The following is a 20,944-nucleotide window of genomic DNA, read 5'->3' on the forward strand; positions in this document are numbered from 1 at the left end:
CATGTGCACACATACTGAGTATGTTAGGGCTGACCCCTTCCTATTGTCGAGTAGAAGGTTAACTCTTTTTATGCTGTTTAAAAGCCAGGGTGTATGGGGGGGTATTCACCAGTATCCTGAAAAGGGCTCATAGGAAATTGAAAACTAGAAGAAAGGACTGCACTGTACTGTACCATGTTCTGTACACTGCCTGCTAGACAATGTCAGCACCCTGGTTAATATTTAAGGGATTCTTTCCTATAATACAACAGTATAGAAGAATAATACTAAATACTATATTTGCCAGTCATTGGGATTCATGTATTTATTTGCAGCTGCTTAGAAAGGGTTTTGCTTTGTTTATATAAAATAGAGAGAGGCTTGCAGAGGAACAAACCTGTGCCCAGTTAAAAGTTTAAGTCTATATATTTGTGCATTTGAAGAGAGAGTAAACCAAACACATACCACATACCCTTCTCTCTTAAGAGGGATGAAGAAATGAAGTCAGGAAGAGAAAGGTATCAGTAGACATTAACAACAGAGGTTGGACGGGAGGTATCTGAGCTAGCTAAATACATTCAGAAAAGACAGACTGTTCCCGTCAGTGATGGCAGATGTCCTGATTGGAAATGAAACTAGAACAATGTTGTGTATAGCCAGAAAAGATTGTAGCTATGAATTCCAGAGCTTTTGTATCTTCTTCCTCCCCTCCCATCTGCACAGTCACACTCAGGTGTGACAGGTGAGATAAAGTCAGACCTGTTCTGTGTTGGCAATACTTGTTTTGCTGTTGGTTCATATTTCTATTGGTTTATATCTCCTATATCTACAAAATAAGGATAAATTTGAAGTAAATTAATAGCTCTCTCTCTCTCGTAATTAAAGAAGAGGTCATGAATTCAAGAGGAAGTAGAAGGAGACACGAGTTGGAGGGCAAGAGAGTAGAATGGGCATGGTGTAACTCATAAACCAGGGAATATTGTGTTGCCGAAAGAGACTAATTATGAATAAGATATACATTTTTGTGCTTAAGGTTTGTTAAGAGACAAATTGTTCTGTTGAAGTGGTCATGGGTTTTATTTTTCATTAAAAAATATTGGAAAGTGCCAGATGGTGGTGACACACACCTTTAATCCCAGCACTCGGGAGGCAGAGACAGGTGGATCTCATAGTTTGAGGATAGCTTGGTCTACAAAGCAAGTTCCAGGACAAACAGGGCTGCACAGAGAAACCCTGTCTCAAGAAACCAATATATATTGGAAAGTAGTATTTTTGCAGGTCATCTAATGAGCCAATATTGAGATCTGTTGTTTCTATGACTTGATTTTTGTGATGTATATCAGAACATAAGCATTGTTTTAAGATGTTGTCAACCGTTACAGTGGTTTTTTTGTTTGTTTGTTTGTTTGTTTGTTTGTTTGTTTTTTGGTTTTTCGAGACAGAGTTTCTCTGTAGTTTTGGTGCCTGTCCTGGAACTAACTCTTGTAGACCAGGCTGGCCTCGAACTCCCAGAGATCCTCCTGCCTCTGCCTCCTGAGTGCTGGGATTAAAGGTGTGCGCACCCGGCTACAGTGTGTATTATTAAATTACCAGTTGCTTTTTTTTTTTTTTTTTTTGGTTCGAATAGAAAAGAGCTGTGTTCTTTTATTTTGTATTTGATCACCAAGCCCACTGCTCTTTAATGCAGTCTGTTCTTACTGATGTTCCTTCTATTCTGTAACTGCCTACAGAGAGTCTCTCTGCTTTCAATATCTGGCTAGCTGGTGGTTAAATCCAGAATTAGAACTTTATTTTTGAGATAGGGTCTTACTGTGCAGCATTGGCTAGCCAGGAGCTTGCTCTGTAGTTCAGGCTGGTCTTGAACTCAGAGGTCTGCCTGTTTCTGCTGAGACTAAAGGTGTGTGCCATAATGCCCAGGGAAACATAGTAGTTGACTAGATTCTCTTATTTTATTAGTTTGTTATCAGAATAGATTCTTCAGAGTACAGAATAAATGTGGGCTTTCACTAGGTACAGCGTCTAGCTAGAGGATGAGCCCTACGATCGGTCATGCTCTTCTAAGAACACTCTGGTCTTCTAACTCAGTGGAACTTTAGACACCGGTATTCTCCTTGCTCGCAGTGGAAATGGATACATGGGTAAAATGTCCTTTTATATCACAAGTAAATGGAGGTTGTTACAGTTTCCTCTCTTCATCTTCAGGAAGAAGCTGAAATCCAGGCAGAACTGGAGCGCTTGGAAAGAGTCAGGAATCTTCACATACGAGAGCTCAAGAGAATAAACAACGAGGATAATTCACAGTAAGTGCCGTGTTGTACGTGACAGCAGCCCCCTTTCCTCTCCCTTGGAAAACACAAACGCTTTCTCGGTCAGCCATCTCTGTACACATAGAAACATTCCAAAGGGTTGCTAACTTGGACGCCTGTGTGATCCGCTCCCCAGCTACCTCCTCATGCCATCTCTCTTACTCCCCTTCTGAATATATGGGTGACTTGCTTTTTATTTCCCATCAAGTGCACCCTAGACAGAATACCTGTCTCAGCTCCACCTCATTTCTTTCATATCCTTGTCTTAATTTTTCGTGGTGATTGTCTGTTTGTTGTTGTTGATTTATTATGTTTCCTCCCCTTAACCTGTAAACTTCTTGAACAAGATTATTGTTTTGATCTCTTTGTATCATCAAACCTAAGAGAGTACCTGGGACATAGTAATCACCTTATAGTTATATCTTGACTGAATGTCAAAATTAATTTTACAGGAATGAAGGAGAAATTATTATAAAAGTTAAGTATCATACAATGTAGGAAGAAATGGGAAAGAGCTGCAAGTTGTAGTCTCTGGTTTAAATCCAGTTATTAGAATGAGTGTCTTTTGTGGCACATTAAAATAACCTGTGTTTACTGGATCTTCATTTATTAATATATAGGTGAAAACTTTGTGTGTTGACACTTGATCTCGAAGTCTAGCGATGTCATTTAAAGCTGCGTGACTTCATATGTATGTATGTGTGTGTGTGTTCCCTTGGGAAGTGAGAATGCTTTGCTTAGAGAGGGGCCTTGTGATCATGTGTGGATGTGCAGTCAATGAACACAGGTCTCCAATTTAGCATAATAGAAAATACCCTGCATTCTATCACATTAAATTCTTTTTTTTTTTTTTTTTTTTGGTTTTTCGAGACAGGGTTTCTTTGTGGTTTTGGAGCCTGTCCTGGAACTAGCTCTTGTAGACCAGGCTGGTCTCGAACTCACAAAGATCCGCCTGCCTCTGCCTCCCAAGTGCTGGGATTAAAGACGTGCGCCACCACCGCCCGGCCTCACATTAAATTCTTAAAACAAATGGGATAAAATAATTTTAAATTAACTGACTTTGAAAATCAAATTCAGTATTTGTGGCTGTGGTTTGGGAATTTAAGATAAAGTAAATTGTTAGTTTTATAATGTGCCTCAGTCTAAGCAGAAATCTCTATTTTCTACAGTTTTCAGGAAAAACTTACTTATATGCAGCTAATTTTTAGTAAATTGTACAAATGCAGTGTCTTTACATTTGGCTTTTTAAAGCTGTTGCTGTCAGAGTGTAAATTTCGGAAACTTTGTTTTCTGCCAAGCACTTTGAGTATTACTGCTAACCTTGTACATTCAGCTTACCCAGTCTGACCTCTCGTCTGTAAATAGACACAGCAGGCTTTGTCTCAGAATTGGTTGAGAAATGAACAAATGAACTTATGTAAGTTGCTTAATAGATAGCAGTATGACAAACGTTAGCTATTAATGATAGTATGTATTACTTAATATATAGCAGTTACAATAAACTAGTAATGGTAGGTAAGTGTTACTTGTGATTTTTTTTTTTTACAAGTTTTAAAAAATTTCTTACTTTTAAAATTGATGAATAGTTCAAAGACACTAAGATAAAACCATGAACAAAAATCAGTTGATAAATTATTTAAATACAAGTCAGTACTATAAAATCTTGGTCACTCATTACTCAATATAAAAGTATATTTTTTCAAGAAAGGGCTTTTCTATAGGGCACAGTTGCTGGTCTTTAAGAGTGTGCTGTTAGTGGCTAGCTGGTACAGTTACACTTTGTAAGTGCTGATGCTATCACAGGTGATACTATGTAGAAAGATGGAGAGAGAATAGCACAGTTGTCCAGTGTGCAAAATTAACAACAGAGTGACTGAAACAGACAGCTGGGAGTAGAGTCAGGAATGGTCATTAATGCACACAGAACATCTTGTATTCTTTTAATGTGCCTAAATAGCTGTTTTTCGTCCCTGCCTTTTTAAGGTTCAAAGATCATCCAACGTTAAATGAAAGATATTTATTGCTTCATCTTCTTGGAAGAGGTGGTTTCAGTGAGGTGTATAAGGTAAGGGTCACTGTTCTTTATGCTAATGGAGGGGTGAGGTTAAAAAATACATGGTTCTTGTATACTGGGTTTAGACTGACTTTTATCCTCAGTCTCATTACAACAAAAGGGCTTATGGTGGGGTTTGTCGTCTTTTCTAAGATCTGTTCTTACCTGTGTAGTCCTCTTTTATCCTCTCAGCCATTTTAACTCTAAATAAGCCTGAGCCTCTGTGGGGTGCTGGTACTCTGTCTCACTGTTCCCAGGGGCCCTGTTCCTCTGCTGTGATCTCATAGGTTTATAATTCTGTCATCAAGTCACTTTACTCTTGTTCTCATTGCCCCTCTCTTACTGTGACAAATACTATGACCAGGACAAGTTGGGGAGGGAACAGTTACTTCATCTTATAGGTTACAGTCGTACACTGAGGGAAGCCAAACATGAACTCAAGACCAGAGCTGGAAGCAAGAGTCACGGAGGAGTGCTGCTCACAGGCTTGGTTACTCCGGCTTGTGCTTGCCCTTTTGTACACAGTCCAGGACCACACACTCTGAAGTGGCACTGCCCACCGGTCAGTTTAATCAAGTCAATCTCCCAGTGCAGAGTCCTTCAGATAACTTTGGGCTGTATGGAATTAACAACTGAAGCTAACTAGGAAATGTTTCCCTCTGCTTAAGCTAGTAAGGTAGGGATTCCTGGAGACCTTTTAACAAACATGGAAGTTACTAAGTGCTTTTTAAAGAGGTATCTTTGCATATAAGTCACAATGAAGCTTAAACTATTAAGCTTTCTTTTAACAGCATTTAGAGTGTGAAACATATAGGGCTGGAGAGAATGCTCTACAGTAAGGGCACACACTGCTCTCCCAAAGGACCCGAGTTCAGTTTCAGGCATCCTTGTTAGAAGGTGCACATCTGCCTGTAACTCCAACTCAGGGTGGTCTAATGCCTCTGGAATTATTAAGAACCTATTAGGGCTGGAGAGATGGCTCAGCGGTTAAGAGCACCGACTGCTCTTCCAGAGGTCCTGAGTTCAATTCCCAATAACCACATGGTGGCTCACAACCACCTATAATGAGATCTGATACCCTCTTCTGGCCTACAGGCAGGATACTGAATGAATGAGTGAATGAATGAATGAATGAATGAATGAATGAATCTTAAAAAAAAAAGAACCTATTAACTGGAGCTGTAGAAATGGATCAGTAGTCAGGAGCACTGAGGGGTCTTCCAGAGGACTTGTCTCAGATTCCAACATCCACATGGGCAGTTCACATCTGTAACTCTTATTTCAGAGAACTCAGTGCCATCTTCTGGCCTCTTCAGGCACTACATGCAGAGCTGCGCAGATAACATAACACCCTTACAAATAAAAATAACTTTAAAGTTGAAAAGAATTTTTTAGTTTAGTTGCTAAGAAAGACAGATAAAAATACTTTCTTCCCTACAACACACAGGAAAGTGTCACAGGTGTTTATGTTGCTGGTTGCTCTCTATAAGCTTTTCCATGTAATGGAGCAGGCCTGCATTTAAAAGAAAACTGGCTTCATTGTTTTATCATGATTCAAAGTATTCACATTGAAAGAACTTGAATGTGAAAACTGACATTATTTTTACTTTTTTGCTTCATCACCATGGCATTTCTGTCTTATTTAAGTATATCACTGAACTGTATATCATCTTAGGTGATTGGTAGTTATTGCAAAAATATTATCAAAACTTAAGTCTGTTTAGTTGTTTGATTGATGTTGGCAGAGGTTTCTTTCCTGCCCGGTCTCCCCCCCCCCCCCCAAAAAAAAAAAACACATAGAGGCTTAAATCATAAACTGGTAGGCCTATTAGCTCAGGCTTCTGACTAACTCTTACATCCTACATTAAGCCATAATTCTTGTCTGTGTCAGTCATGTGGCTTGGTGCCTCTTATAAGCCAGGCATTCTCATCCTGCTTCCTCTGTGTCTGGGTGACAACTGACAACTGAGCCTTTCCTCTTCCTAGAACTCTTCTGTCCTCGTCCTGCCTCCACTTCCTGCCTGGCTACTGGCCAATCTACTTTTTATTAAAGCAATACAACTGACAAATCTTTACAGCAGATTGATGTGCAGTGTGGTTGTGTTCTACCTTGAATTGTAGGCTTTTGACTTGTATGAGCAAAGATACGCTGCTGTGAAGATCCACCAGCTTAATAAAAGCTGGAGAGACGAAAAAAAAGAAAACTACCACAAACATGCCTGCAGAGAGTATCGAATACACAAGGAACTGGATCACCCCAGAATAGTTAAACTCTATGATTACTTCTCCTTGGATACAGATACGTAAGTAAACGAAGATTCAACTTGTAAGAATACTGGTTTTGTTTCCAACCCTGAAGTGCAGATATTCTCATCTCTCTGTTAGGGTTCTCAGTTACTGGATAATGATTCTTCACTTTCCCAGTGTGGATTTTGTATGGGGCTAGATTTCTACTGATTGTTCCCTTTCTGGTGTAGGTTTTGTACTGTGCTGGAGTACTGTGAAGGCAATGACTTGGACTTCTACCTGAAGCAGCACAAATTGATGTCTGAGAAAGAAGCTCGGTCTATTGTGATGCAGATAGTGAATGCCCTACGATATCTCAATGAGATCAAGCCTCCTATTATACATTATGACCTTAAGCCAGGTATTTCAGGAAACCTGTCTTACGGGGTTAGGTTTTTGTTTTTGTTTTTCCAGGCGTGGAGTTGGGGGTTATGTCTGCTTTTTTGCTTGCATTTTGTAACAGGGTTTCCCTAGGTAGCCTGAGCTGGACTAACTCATAGAGATCTACCTTCTGATGCTTCCTAAGTGCTGGGATTGAAGGTGTGCACCAACATAATGAGACCCCAGATACATGTTTATTTACCAAACATTGCTCTTAATTGTAAAAATTATCCTTTCGTTCATATGGATGGGTGTGTATGTGCTACTAAAAATATTCTATTTTGGTTTTAGGAAATATCCTTCTGGTAGATGGAACGGCATGTGGAGAAATCAAAATCACTGATTTTGGTCTGTCCAAGATCATGGACGATGATAGCTATGGTGTGGACGGAATGGACCTGACTTCCCAGGGGGCAGGCACTTACTGGTAAATGGTTTAGTGAATACATCAAGACTACTTCATTAGTCCAGTGCTTTATGAAAATTTAGTTTTATTTTCAAATATTCTTTGAGGTTACTGTGCTAAAGGCATTGATTCTGAGCCTCTGAATTGAGGAGAGTCCTATGCTAGTGTTTTCTTCTCTGCATTCTAAACTGCAGAGGCCGAAAGGTGCAAAAAGAATGGTTCAGCATACACATACAACTTTAGTAGACAGCAGCCGGAGACTTCTAGGGTGAGTCAGAATTTGTGAGTTTTTTCTATGATGTTGAGTGATATTATGTTCTGAATAAGTATTTTTATGGATGTAGTGTCCCAGCTTGCATTGGTCAGAGCTGTGAACCTTAGGCCTTCTCTATAGAAGTTTTGTGGGTTTTTTTTTTTTTTTTAGTAGATAACAGGGTTTATTAATTGTAGACTGTAGATAAACTCATACTTTAGTCATTAGATTTGACTCTCAAAATCTCTTTCTGTGGATACAAATCTAGCTGGAACCAATTCCTGACTGTAGAAGTCATCCTGAATGTTATCAGTACATAGCTGACTTAGGTACCGTTACTGTTTCCTCTGTGAAACACCGGGACCAAAAGCAAGTTGGGAGGAAAGGGTTTATTTGGCTCACACTTCCTCGTCTTTGTCCATCATTGAAGACAGGACAGGGACTCCCTCTCTGATGACTCGAGTTTTTACCGAGTTACATGCCACTAGCCAGGACTCTTGCGTGCTTCTCACATTTACTGCCAAGGTCACCAAAGTAGAAAATACAGAGTATCCTAATTCTCAGAATAAATGAGAGTAGCAAGAAGTTAGTTGGATTTTACTGGGAAGAGAGCTGCATAAAAGCTGCCCAGTGGCTGTTGAGGACCTTCACAGTTTGCTGGACCGGTACTGCCCATTTCCCTGCGTTACTCAGATACGTGCTGAGTTTACTTTCCTCAAGGGGAATTAGTCATGTGTGTGGTCAACTTTACACCACGTGGAAATCATCATCTGTCTGTGGTACTGCCTAAAAATGTGATATTCATAAAAGTGAAGCTACTGCTTTCCTGTTGAAGAAAACTGTCACTCAAACTTATAATCTCCTGAAAGTTAATAGTATTTTTTTTAAATTTATTAGATTTTTTTTAAATATACCAATCTAAGTTCCCACTCCCTCCCCTCCTCCCATTCCCTCCACATACCCTCCCACCCCACCCCCATCCATTCCTCAGAGAGGGTAAGGCACACTGCTTTGTGGAAGGTCCAAGGCCCTCCGTACTACGTCCAAAGAGAATAGGATCCTAAAAAGCCAGTACATGCAATAGATATAAATCCTGGTGCCACTGCCAGTGGCCCCTCAGTCTGCCTCAGCAACTTAGCTGTCAACCACATTCAGAGGGACTAATTTGGTCCTATGCTTCCCATTAGCTCAGGTAGACTGTTTTACTGGGTGTACTCATCATGATGTTGACCTCTTTGCTCATAATCTCATTTCTTCCACTCTTCCTCTGGACTTCGGGAGCTCAGTCCAGTATTCAGATGCATGTCTCTGCCTCTGTTTCCATCAGTTGCTGGATGAAAGTTCTATGGTGGTATTTAAGATATTCATCAGTCTGAGTACAGGGCAAGTCAAGATTGGGCCCCCTCTCCTCTATTGCTTAGGATCTTAGCTGGGATAATCATTGTGGATTCCTGAGAATTTCTCTAGAGCCAGGTTTCTGCTAACCCTATAATGGTTCCCTCAATCAAGATTGTCTCTTTTTTTTGCTCTCATCTCTGTCCTTCCTTCTTCTCGACTATCCCATTTCCTCAAGTTCTCCTCACCCCTCCCCTTCTCCCTTCTTCCCCTTCTACCGTCCCTTCTCTTTCCACCTCCATGCTTCCAATTTTATCAGGCAGTCTTGCTTGTTTTCAATTTCCAGATGGATCTATATATATTTTTCTTTGGGTTCACCTTATTATTTAGCTTCTCTAGGATCATGAAGTATAGGCTCAATGTCCTTTGTTTATAACTAGTATCCACTTATGAGTGAGTACATACCATATTTATCTTTTGGGTCTGGATTACCTCGCTCAGCATAGTGTTTTCTAATTCCATCCATTTGCATGCAAAATTCAAGATGTCATTTATTTTTTTTACCGCTGAGTAGTACCACATTTTCTTTATCCATTCTTTGGTTGAGGGGCATCTAGGTTGTTTCCAATTTCTGGCTATTACAAATAATGCTGCTATGAACATAGTTGAACAAATGCTTTTGTAGTATGATTGAGCATCTTTTGGGTATATGCCCAAGAGTGGTATTGCTGGGTCCTGAGGTAGGTTGATTCCCAATTTTCTGAGAAACTGCCATACTGGTTTCCAAAGTGGTTGTACAAGTTTGCATTCCCACCAGCAATGAATGAGTGTTCCCCTTACTCCACATCCTCTCCAGCATAAGCTATATCATTGGTGTTTTTGATCTTAGCCATTCTGACAGGTGTAAGATGGTATCTCAGAGTTGTTTTGATTTGCATTTCCTTGATGGCTAAGAATATTGAGCATTTCTTAAGTATCTTTTGGCCATTTGAAATTCTTCTGTTGAGAATTCTCTGTTTAGTTCAGTACTCCATTTTTTAATTGGGTTATTTAGAATTTTAATGTCTAGTTTCTTGAGTTCTTTATGTATTTTGGAGATCAGTCCTTTTTCTGATGTGGAGTTAGCAAAGATCTTTTCCCATTCAGTAGGCTGCCTTTTTGTCTTAATGACAGTGTCCTTTGCTTTACAGATAGATGCTTCTCAGTTTCAGGAATCCCATTTATTTATTGTTGCTCTCAGTGTCTGTGCTACTACAGTTATATTTAGGAAGTGGTCTCCTGTTCACATGCATTGAAGACTTATTTCCCACTTTCTCTTCTCTCAGGTTCAGTGTGGTTTATGTTGAAGTCTTTAATCCATTTGGACTTGAGTTTTGTACATGGCGATAGATATGAATCTATTTTCATTCTTCTATATGTGAAATCCAGTTATGCCAGCACCATTTGTTGAAGATACTTTCTTTTTTCCATTGTATAATTTTAGCTTCCTTGTAAAAAATAAGGTGTTCATATGTGTGTGGGTTAATTGGTCAGTCTCTGTTTTTATGCCAATACCAAGCTGTTTTTATTACTATAGATCTGTAATAGAGCTTGATGTCAGTTAACTAGAAAACATCTAACTAAGAGACCTTTAGCTAGATACCCCGAAACCAAACGATGGTGATTCCTTCAGAAGTTCCTTTTCTTGTACAGGATTGTTTTGGCTATCCTGAGTGTTTTGTTTTTCTATATGAAGTTATTGTTCTTTCAAGATCTGTAAAGAATTGTGTTGGGATTTTGATGGGGATTGCATTGAATCTATAGATTGCTTTTGGTAGGATTGCCATTTTTACTATGTTGATCCTACCTTTCCAAGAACATGGGAGATCTTTCCATTTTCTAGTATCTTCTTCAATTTCTTTCTTCAAAGACTTAAAGTTCTTGTCAAATAGGTCTTTCATTTCTTTGGTTAGTGTTACACCAAGATATTTTATGTTATTTGTGGCTATTGTGGAAGGTGATGTTTCTCTGATTTCCCTATCAGCTTCTTTATCACTTTTGTATAGGAGGGCTACTGATTTTTTTTTTTTGAGTTGATATTGTATCCTGCCATATCACTAAAGGTATTTATCAGCTGTAGGAGTTCTCTGGTAGAGTTTTTGGGGTCACTTATATATACTTATATATCATCTGCAAATAATGAAATGACTAAAGTTAATAGTCTTAACTAGAAGTCTTTTAGCCATTTTTGAACAGGCTGTTTTACAACAGAACCCTAGAGACCTGTAGTAAAAAAAACATTTCTTCTCTGTATAACTCTCAACATTGATTTCTCTGTCACCTTAACTTCACTAATGTTGAACAGTGGGAGGAAATTGCCCTCTTAGAGGTGGATCTCAGTCAGGAAATCTTGGGTTAGGGACTTGTAGGACAATAGTCATGATGTTCTTATATAGAGACATAGGACTTGTTTCCAGGCCTGGTGTGTTAGTGTCCACTGATAATCCCAGCACTCGGGAGACAGAGCCAGAAGGATCTCTGTAAGTTGACAGCCTGCATGGTCTACAGAGTGAGGTCTAGGCCAACCAAGGCTACATAGTGAGATCCTGTTTCAGAATCGACAACAAAAAGAATATATTTCCCATAGAAATGGTAGTCCAAACAAATGATTGGTTTTCAATGTTGAGTTATTTAGATGTGTATTTGCGGACTGTGGTGACCCTTTTATAAAACTTTTCATCTACAGAAATTTAAAATTGTTGTCAATATCACTAAGGAAAAGTCAGTTTTGTTTCTTACCCGTACTGTTGTCCAGAACAGTCAAATTTGTCACCTACAAAATTGTTGTTATTATTGCTCTTTTGCTTACATAGCCTGTGTGTGGCGAGACGCGTGCATGTTCAAGAGCTGTGCTCCTCTCAGCCATACACTTAAACACCTTCAGTCTAGCATCAAATTATTTTTAGGTGGACCATGGTTTAACTACATTACTCGTCTTTACTTTTTTTTTAATTTATCAGAGTTTTGAGTTGTGTGATGCTTGCATCTCTGATGGATTGTTTTACTTTGGGGGGCTGTTTTGAGACAGGGTTTCTCTGTGTAACCTTAGCTCTCCTGGAACTTACTGGCCTCAAACTCAAAGAGATCCACCTGCCTCCACCTCCCAAGTGTTGGGGCTAAAGTCGTGCACCACCATGCCTGGTGGATTCTTTTACTTATAACAAGATAATGAATTTATTTCTACCTTTCATATATCAAAATATGAATTTATGAATAGCAGTTTTAAATTTTAAAAGTTAGTGTTTGAATACATGGTATATTTCACACACTGGTAGTGCTTGAAGCTGCATGCAAAATCAAAGCTCCTTGCACTTCTTGAAGTCTAGTGCAAGGAGAGCTGAATGCTTTTGTAGATGTACCACGTCGTTCTTTCCTAACATGGGCAAGGAAGCCATGTTACATGCCCGTGGAGGGCAACAGAGGAAGCTCATGTCCAGAGGTGAGTGAATTGGCCTTGACTTTCCAGTTTGGAGGAAGAAAGGGGATAATATGATTGCAGATTTTGAAATTTATGTTGTCGATTAGGATAGGTCTTATGTTACAATAAGGAATATGAGATCCTGTCTCGTTGGAATAAATGAAGACTTTGGGTGGCTTAAAGTAGATAGTCTGTGGTCTGTTGTGTATTGTAGGAAGAACTGGCTGCAGCTTCAACTGTTCGAGTAGGGTAGGAGAGTGTTTCTTCTGTTAGAAATTTTCTCAGATTACATTATCACAGTAATGACAATGCTTTCTTTGGACATAAATATACTTTCTCACAAAGTTGTATTTTGGTTCTGAAGTCAAATGAATTAAAACTTTGGTTTTCATTGCTGAAAACTGTGATTATGTGTAAATAAAGTAAGCATTCTAAGATTTAAAAATTTTGAGCTAAACATTACATCCCTTTCCCCCTCCCATTACTTAAAGGTATTTACCTCCTGAGTGCTTTGTAGTTGGAAAGGAGCCACCAAAGATTTCCAACAAGGTTGATGTGTGGTCGGTTGGAGTCATCTTCTTTCAGTGTCTCTATGGTAGAAAAGTAAGTTGTGCACATCAGTTCATCCCTGTAGAAATAAATTCATGTTTGTTTTGTCTTTTATGTGCAAAATTTCAGTAACTTAGAATCAGTTTAGATCCTTCCAAGGAATGGCACACTTCTTGATTGTGTCTTTGTATCAGAATTATTTTAACAGTTGATTTGGTTGGTCTCTCCTTCTTCCTTGCCCAAACATATTCTATTGGGAACTCTGGAGTTAAGCACTTTGCAATGTCCTTTGTTCCTTACACTTTCTCTTAACTCCCACTGCCCCTGCAGACATTTGGTCTGGATTCCAATTCCTCCAGTAATTCCTCAGAGAAATGCCATCAAACTTAGTTTTCCCCAAACCTTTGTTAATAGTAAAATCAGAAATGTAAGTTGCCATGGATAATGTCTAGTTTGCGTCCTGTCCAGTCTCCACCACTACAAGAAGAGATGGAGGAACCTATCTAAAAGTGTGCAGTATATGAAGCCCTTAATATTAACATCATGACCAAAAGCAACTATGCAGGGAAGAAAATTGCAGGTTGGGTTATAGGTTAGGGAAGCAAAGGCAGTAACTTGAGGCAGGAACGAAGCAAGACCTCACAGATGAGCACTTCTTGCTGGCTTGGTTCAGCCTGCTCAGCTTGCTTTCTGTTTGTTCACCCAAGGACCACCTTTCCAGGGATGGCCCTCCCACATCAGTTTAGTTACCAAGCAGTAAAATACCCCATAGACATGCCCTTAGGCCAGTGTAATGAGGCAGCACTCAGTTGAAGTTCCCAGTCAACTCTAGCTAATGTTAAATTATTAAAAACTGACTAGCATAGAGACCAAACCTGGGTTTCCTGGCTCCCAGTCTAGGGCTGTTTCCTCCTAATTACTTGAATGACAGCCTGATTTGCTTCTCCATCACATGGGGTTTATCTGCTGGGGACTGATTGAATGGACGTTTCCAGACTGTTCTTAGCTATAATCTTGTTTCAGTGAGACTACATCCCAAGTTTCAGGTAACTAAGGACAGGATGTTAAGATACAAATCATTTTTGTGGTGATTCTTTGTTTTAATGTTTTGTTTCAATATTTTATTCTTTTTTTTTTTTTTAAAGCCATTTGGTCACAATCAATCTCAACAAGACATTCTCCAGGAAAACACAATACTAAAAGCCACAGACGTCCAGTTCCCTGTAAAACCAGTTGTAAGCAGTGAAGCCAAGGTATTGACCTCATATACATTTATCAAGTGTCTGAGTTGTGGCTTTGGTGTGGTTAGTGCCTCAGTAGCCACAGTGGCCAGAATAGCTGCTGCTGCAAAGGGTGCTGACTTGCTCTGGAAGCAGAGACCGCTTGGGCCTTAGGATATGCTGTCTTCATCGTTAAGCATTAGATATGCTTCCTCATTCTATGTGCACAGCAACTTGCTTTTCTTTGAAATTTGAAGAGAAACCACAAGATCTGGACCCTTCATTACTTTTTGGTCTTATTCTGTCTGCCCATTCTAATGCTGAGATACTTAAGTGTATAAAAAGAGGGGCTGAAGAGGTGGCTCAGTAGTTAAGGGCACTGGCTGCTTGCTTTTCCAGAGGACCCAGAATCATTTTCCAGCATCTACACACTTGACCACCACCTGTAACTCCAGTCCCAGGGAATCTGACATCCTCACACAGACATAAATGCAGGCTAAACATCAATGCACATGAAATAAAAGTAATGTAAAAATCACTTTGTAAGCAGAAATGGAGCTTTCCAACAACGCATCCTAAGAAAGCAATAATCAAGGCTCCATGTAGCACCCAGGGTATGTGTCAAAGGAAGCAATAATCGAGGCACTAATGTAGCACCCAGGGCACAGTGAAAGGTTCAGATTAGAGTGAAAATGTCATTGGACTCCCAAAAGTTCTTTAGGTTTTGAACTACCTATAAAGTGTGTTCTGTTTATAGTTTTTAATGTGTCCACCCTTACAGAGGATCTGGTGGGTTGGGATCTGAAAGGTAGAACGTCATTTGTATTGCCATCTTTCTTTTTGAAGGCCTTTATAAGACGCTGTTTGGCTTACCGAAAAGAAGATCGATTTGATGTGCACCAGCTGGCAAATGATCCCTACCTTCTCCCACACATGAGAAGATCCAATTCTTCAGGAAACCTGCACATGTCTGGGCTGACAGCAACTCCTGCACCTCCTTCTTCAAGTGTAATCACGTACTGACCCTCCTTCAAGATTGGCATGATCTCTGATTGGCTTCCAGATGCATACTTGAATTTGAGTGTTGTGGTTTTTTTACACAGGACATGGGTAAGAGTTTCTGTGAGCTAAAGCTCTCCCTGGAGTCCATGTGAGGGTGGATCATGGACAGTGACTCAGTCACACTCCTCCCTCTGCCCTGGAGCAGCATGAAACAGGAATACCATGTTACCGCAGAAGAAGAGGGGACACTGTAAATAACGTTTATAATACCTAAATATATTTGATTGTTACCAGAGAGTTCTAATATGAAGGGTAGTTTTTCATTATTTAAGAACACATGGAAAATTATGAGACATTTCTAACACGGGAGCTACAGTGCCTGGTACAGCGTCAGCACTCGGCAGCTGATCTGCAGAAACCAAAGCAAGAACTGAGCGACAGCGGCCGTGGTGTTTTATAGTAGAATGTGAGAGTTAGGGTCTTTGGACAGTCGTAGACTTTGTCGTTTGCCTATTCTGACTTTTACCAAGTTGTACCTCAAATCACATGTCCGTTCCCCCACCGCTTGTGTTACAAGGGAGCTGTCGTTTCTGGACACTTCACACCGTTAACACAAAGAGCTGCCTATCTTCAATCAGTTGCAGTCACTAGATGATAGCATTCCTAGGGCTTTCAGTGTTTTAGAACTAACAGGCATTTTTCTTTTGTTTCCAGGCCTCGTTCATTAAAACGGGAGACAGTGTGTAACCAAAAGCAGGCCAGTTCTATGCAGGATAATGATAAATTCCCTTCTGGCTCTATTGTAAATTACTGTACAGATGTCCTATTACAATTACTGAGTTTCAGCAGCTTATTCTTGTACAAATGTTTAAAAATACGGCTTTTCTAATTGGATATTGTATTTTTTTTAAGTCTTCTTGAAGGCGCTTTAATTGCTGCTAAATGATATTGCTTTTTTGCTAAAAAAAATTTGAATGACCTCCTTGAAGGCACAAGTTGACTGTACATCATGGAGAGATATTAAAAGCAGGCATTCATTAACAATCAAGGCATGTAAAATGATCCATGTTGGGCATATTGAGTTCTTTACATCAGTTTTTTAGGTTCTAGGGCTGTGGAGCACATAGATACTAGATTTATAAATCGTTCATGGTTATTCTACATTCTAGAAAGTTCTTAGCATCAAGGTGGGATGATGGTCCCATAGAATGTTTCTTGTGGTTTGTACAGATTTGTTAAAATGTGAACATTTTCTGACTGCCTTGTGTGGTAGAAACCAATATTTTGGGGGATGCTGTATTTCATTCTTGTACGGATTCTTTTTTCTTTATTGTCACAGTCATAATGCTGAGACTTACCGTAAGTTGTCCATGGTGCAGAAAACAGGCTCTCCCTGCCAGACAGCCCTTAACATGTACAGTTAAACTGTGGCTCTTACCTGATGTTGCAAGCCATTTTGTTTGTTTGTTTGTGTTTTTTTTTTTTCATTGTACATAGACACTTTGTCTGTTTAAGATGCTGCTGGACTTACAGAGAATGTAGCCAAACAGTAATAAACAGTGACAGTTAAAATGTAAAGACTGTGAAGATTACATTCAAAGAGCTTTCTAGATGGAGGTTCCTAACAGATCTTTACTTTAAAAGCAGATGGCTAAATTCCTTAAGCATACTCCAGACAAGTGTGAAGTGTTTCAAGCTGTTAACGTTAGGCCTAATAGCCTTCCTCAGGGCTAATCCTGTGAGCTCCTCGGGTCATCGGGAGAGCTTTCAGGGCAGCTCCTATTTAGATTAGGGTAGAAACCCTGAAGGACGTTGATGTGGTCACCACATGCTGGCACTCAGTGATTGCTTACAGTCACTGCCCACACGGAAATTCATGATCTGAGTGAAAATGCCCAGCTTTGTTTAACATTTTGGAGTGGTGAACTTGGCCAAGCTGTGCCAATGAGTCACTGATTGCCCCACATTTGTGAATGAATGAGAACAACTGCGAAGGTCAGCTTCTTAGAGGCTGAGGCAGGGGGATGATGAGTTTGGCCAGCCTGGCTCTGGAAAAGGACAAGGACACATCTCACAAACACAGGCCAGGGAGAAAGGAGGAAAAGAAGCCATAAAATGAAATTGCTTCCTTGAGTTCAGCTGAAGTGGATTATTTCAGAATCAAGAGTGTGTCTATTGGGGTGGGTGGTGGACCACCAAGCCTGAAGATCTGAGTGCTGGGAGGAGAGAATGCAAAACAGCACACTATAGTGTGCTGCTCCCTCACAGGTACACACACACACACTAAGCGAATGTTTATAAAAATTCAAATAAGAGTGTATCAAATGAATCAATTTATTCATGTCTTCTAAAGCTTTTCCAAACGTGGATTTAAATAGCCTACCAGTATTTGGGCCACATGAACCAGTATCACTTTCACAAGAAACTGGTGCTTTTTGCTAAATAATTTCCATGTTGCTCTGGCAGCTTCAGCTTCTGTGTCCTGAGGCATTGATTCCTTGGAAGTAGCTGTACAGGTTGGGGTGTGGTTCACTGGTAGAGTGCTGTACTTAGCTCATGTAGGTTCAGTTCCCAGCCAAAATAATAACAATAATAATAAGTACATTAGCTTTCATAAACATGTGGACATTGAGAGGAAGTACAGAAGCTACCATGCTGACATGTATGTTGGGGGCGAGAGACGTGTGCTTGTTTTTTTTCTGGCTATGCCCCCTTTCCCTACAAAAAAACTTGAGTTTAAATGTGAACAAATGTTTGTGCAAATACCTCATTACAGGAAGCCAAAACGGTGGGATCTCAACAAGACATCACTGTATTGTCCCGCTTTGATGTTTGTCTTGACCTATTAAATACACTGTTGATTACTATTATGCTACCAGATATGCTTTGGTGGAAATGTACATTTATGTTAGTAATGATTTAGTTACATTGCTGTTGTGTGTGTGTGTGTGTGTGGTGCATGCTTGCGCGAACGTGTCTGTACGTATGCGCGTACTCATACTCAGTATAGCTTTATTCTAAAAGTACTGTGTCAGGTCTTTCTAGTTTCACTTTAAGTTTCCATGTTATTTGATCCCCCCTCCATACACTACACTTCAGTGTTCTGAATGTCTAACCTAACTCCAGAACTGCTTTGGCAGCTAGTTTCTAAAACGAATTCTTAGATTTTGTTTCATTCTGGGGTGGTTTTAAACTGCGTGTGCCTTGTCCATTTTGATCTGAATTGGCTTTCCCACCCAAAACATCTTCAATTACTTTACCCCCACCCACATTCATTTATTTATTTAGGGTTTTATAGCCCAGACTGGCCTCAAAATTGATGGTAACCCTCCTCCCTGAGCCTCCAGAAGGCTGGAATTACAGGTGTCTGTTAACTCCACCCTGTTAAAAGAATTTTTTTCAATAGGGAAGATTTGAGTGTAGGTAAACCAAACTCAAAACTTGTTTTAATGGAACCTTACCAAATATTGGTAGAAAGTCTCAAGTGAATAGCAGGGTGTGTGGGTTTGGCCCTCAGGCCGTCAGCTCTGGGGTGTGGACCCCCTGCACAGAAGTCCTCTCGGGGCATTGAAACAGTTTGGAAGCAGGGTGCTGACAGCTATTGTCTGGGCTCTCCATCTGAGAATGAGGATCAGAGTCGCTGTGGTGCTGTGTGGGTCGAGTTCAAGTCACTCAGGACTGTACCCAGAACTTAAATGCCAGCATCAGATGCTTTTTGAAACTCAAAGGTCACCCACCGCCTTTGCCTTACGTGTAAAAAGCAGTCCGCTTTAGTTCTTGTGGCGACTTAAGTTTCTTCAACAAAGAAGTGGGTCCTCCAGCTTCACTCCAGTTCCAAGGAAGAGATGACTGGGTTCCCAGGAAAAGGAAAGTAAACAAATGGAGGGGAAACCCAGTAACTGAGCTCCAGAAGGATCGTGCTTTGGCCAGTTATGTACGCTCTTTTCCTCAAAGCACTTCTGTCTGTGGAACAGTTGTTTGAAGGAGGGTGGGGGAACCTGCTCCCCAAAAGAGGAAGCCAATGGGACCGAGAAGCTGGGCTCAGTGACTGACCCATGCCCGCAGCCTCAGTGTAGGGAGGTATGGAGGCAGGGGATTGAGTTGAAACCTGGGCTACAAAGACTGCCTCTAATTAATTAAAGCCTTTGGAATCCCAGAGTGTCACTTTTCAGTGCTGACAAATCCAAGAACAAATGTGATTTTTATTTATTTTTTTATAGTCATAAAGAGCAAACCTAAGGTATTGGGATCCCATCAGAGCACACTGTCGGTGGCAGTGAAACACTCGAGTCCCTGTCACAGCCCCTTTCGGGTACAATAAGAGCGAGTTACAGACCGGTGCTCTCCTCTTGTCTTCTCCTGCCTCCTGCAGTCAGACGAGGCCACCCGTGCGTAGGGCCTGTGTGCTTCCCCATGGAGGAGCACAAAGTAGCTCTGGGCTTCTTCCTGCCACTGTTCTCTTAGTATTGAGAACGTTGGAAGTGACTGGGTCAGGAACTCCCCCAGAAGGAAGTCTGAAACTTGGGAGAAGCTGTGCCAGTGTGTCCCTCCAAGTCTTACGGCTGATGTGAACGGTGCCTTCCGTGGACCTAACATTACAAGTCCAGCATCCTGTCCCCCGGTGCTGTGTGTGTGTGTGTGTGTTAATTCATCCACTTAGCAGGAGATACCAAGGTCTTCTGTAGGGCAGGTAGTCATCAGACTTAGATACTAAAGTTGCTGAAAATGAGTGTGGTAAGTGTTGACAGTTTTATTTTAGCTTCTTCAAAAATATGGTTGTTTTGTCTACTAATGACCAAATCAGCTTCTTTTTTTTTTTTTTTTTTTTTTTTTTTTTTTTTTTTTGGTTTTACGAGACAGGGTTTCTCTGTGGTTTTGGAGCCTGTCCTGGAACTAGCTCTTGTAGACCAGGCTGGTCTCGAACTCACAGAGATCCGCCTGCCTCTGCCTCCCAAGTGCTGGGATTAAAGGCGTGCGCCACCACCGCCCGGCGTCAGCTTCTTTTTTAAGAAGGTGTTCAAGAGAAGGATAATGCAAGATGGGGTGGGGGTAGGGGTCCATCTCCCACTTGGAAGTCCACTCTGACTTTGCCTTCCATGTTTATTGTGTGACCATAGTCACTCATCTGTAAACTGTCTAGTAATAGCCCCCGCCTGGCAGGAACCTAGCACAGGAAACCATGCCCCAGTACATAAGAGAGGCTATGGGACCTCCATGGAAGCCATTGGGAGGCCCTAAGAAGAGATAGCAGACTTAGCAGCAGCCAGCACCTGGTTTTGATGCTGTCTTTGAGCCCGTTATCCTGGCATGGCTCTTGTGTGAGGCCTGCCTGTGGCCGGGACACAGCAAGCTCTCATAGGGTCCTCGCCTGCTAATGCTGTTCCTTTGTCCTCTGGATCTCAAGACACCATGGCTACTGACGCTGCTGGCTTCTGGAGGTCAGTTTTCCCTCTCCAGTAGGAATGTTTTCTTCAGTTTGTAAAGCTCCTTTTTCGGAAGCATGGGTCATCTACGTAGACGCATAGTTTCAACTTTTTAAGTCTTTACAAGAAGCCTTGAGAGACACCCCCCCCCCCCAAGCATTATCAGATCATACATATCAAGATGCAGAATTCCCAGATAGTGGCCAAGTTAGTGTAAGGAGTTTAAACAGCACAGGCAGGACTATCTTTGTGTGTCTTGACTCAATAGCATGTTTATCTTCAAATATACGTATC

General features: G+C 40.7%; 1 protein-coding gene across 1 annotated transcript in view; it reads left to right on the forward strand.

Moving 5' to 3' along the window:
* Tlk1 (tousled like kinase 1) overlaps window positions 1–18,107 on the forward strand; it is a 108,926-nt gene extending 90,819 nt beyond the window's left edge. The window contains exons 13-20 of the mRNA XM_057754848.1: window positions 2,182–2,279; window positions 4,269–4,350; window positions 6,460–6,641; window positions 6,816–6,985; window positions 7,297–7,432; window positions 12,948–13,059; window positions 14,151–14,258; window positions 15,072–18,107. Of these exons, the coding sequence (XP_057610831.1) occupies window positions 2,182–2,279; window positions 4,269–4,350; window positions 6,460–6,641; window positions 6,816–6,985; window positions 7,297–7,432; window positions 12,948–13,059; window positions 14,151–14,258; window positions 15,072–15,248 (1,065 nt within the window). The 3' untranslated portion in view covers window positions 15,249–18,107. The remainder of the gene's footprint in view (window positions 1–2,181; window positions 2,280–4,268; window positions 4,351–6,459; window positions 6,642–6,815; window positions 6,986–7,296; window positions 7,433–12,947; window positions 13,060–14,150; window positions 14,259–15,071) is intronic.
* The last annotated feature ends 2,837 nt before the right edge of the window (window positions 18,108–20,944 follow it).

This window comes from Chionomys nivalis, chromosome 22, assembly GCF_950005125.1.
Source record: "Chionomys nivalis chromosome 22, mChiNiv1.1, whole genome shotgun sequence".
Classification (NCBI taxonomy): Eukaryota; Metazoa; Chordata; class Mammalia; order Rodentia; family Cricetidae; genus Chionomys; species Chionomys nivalis.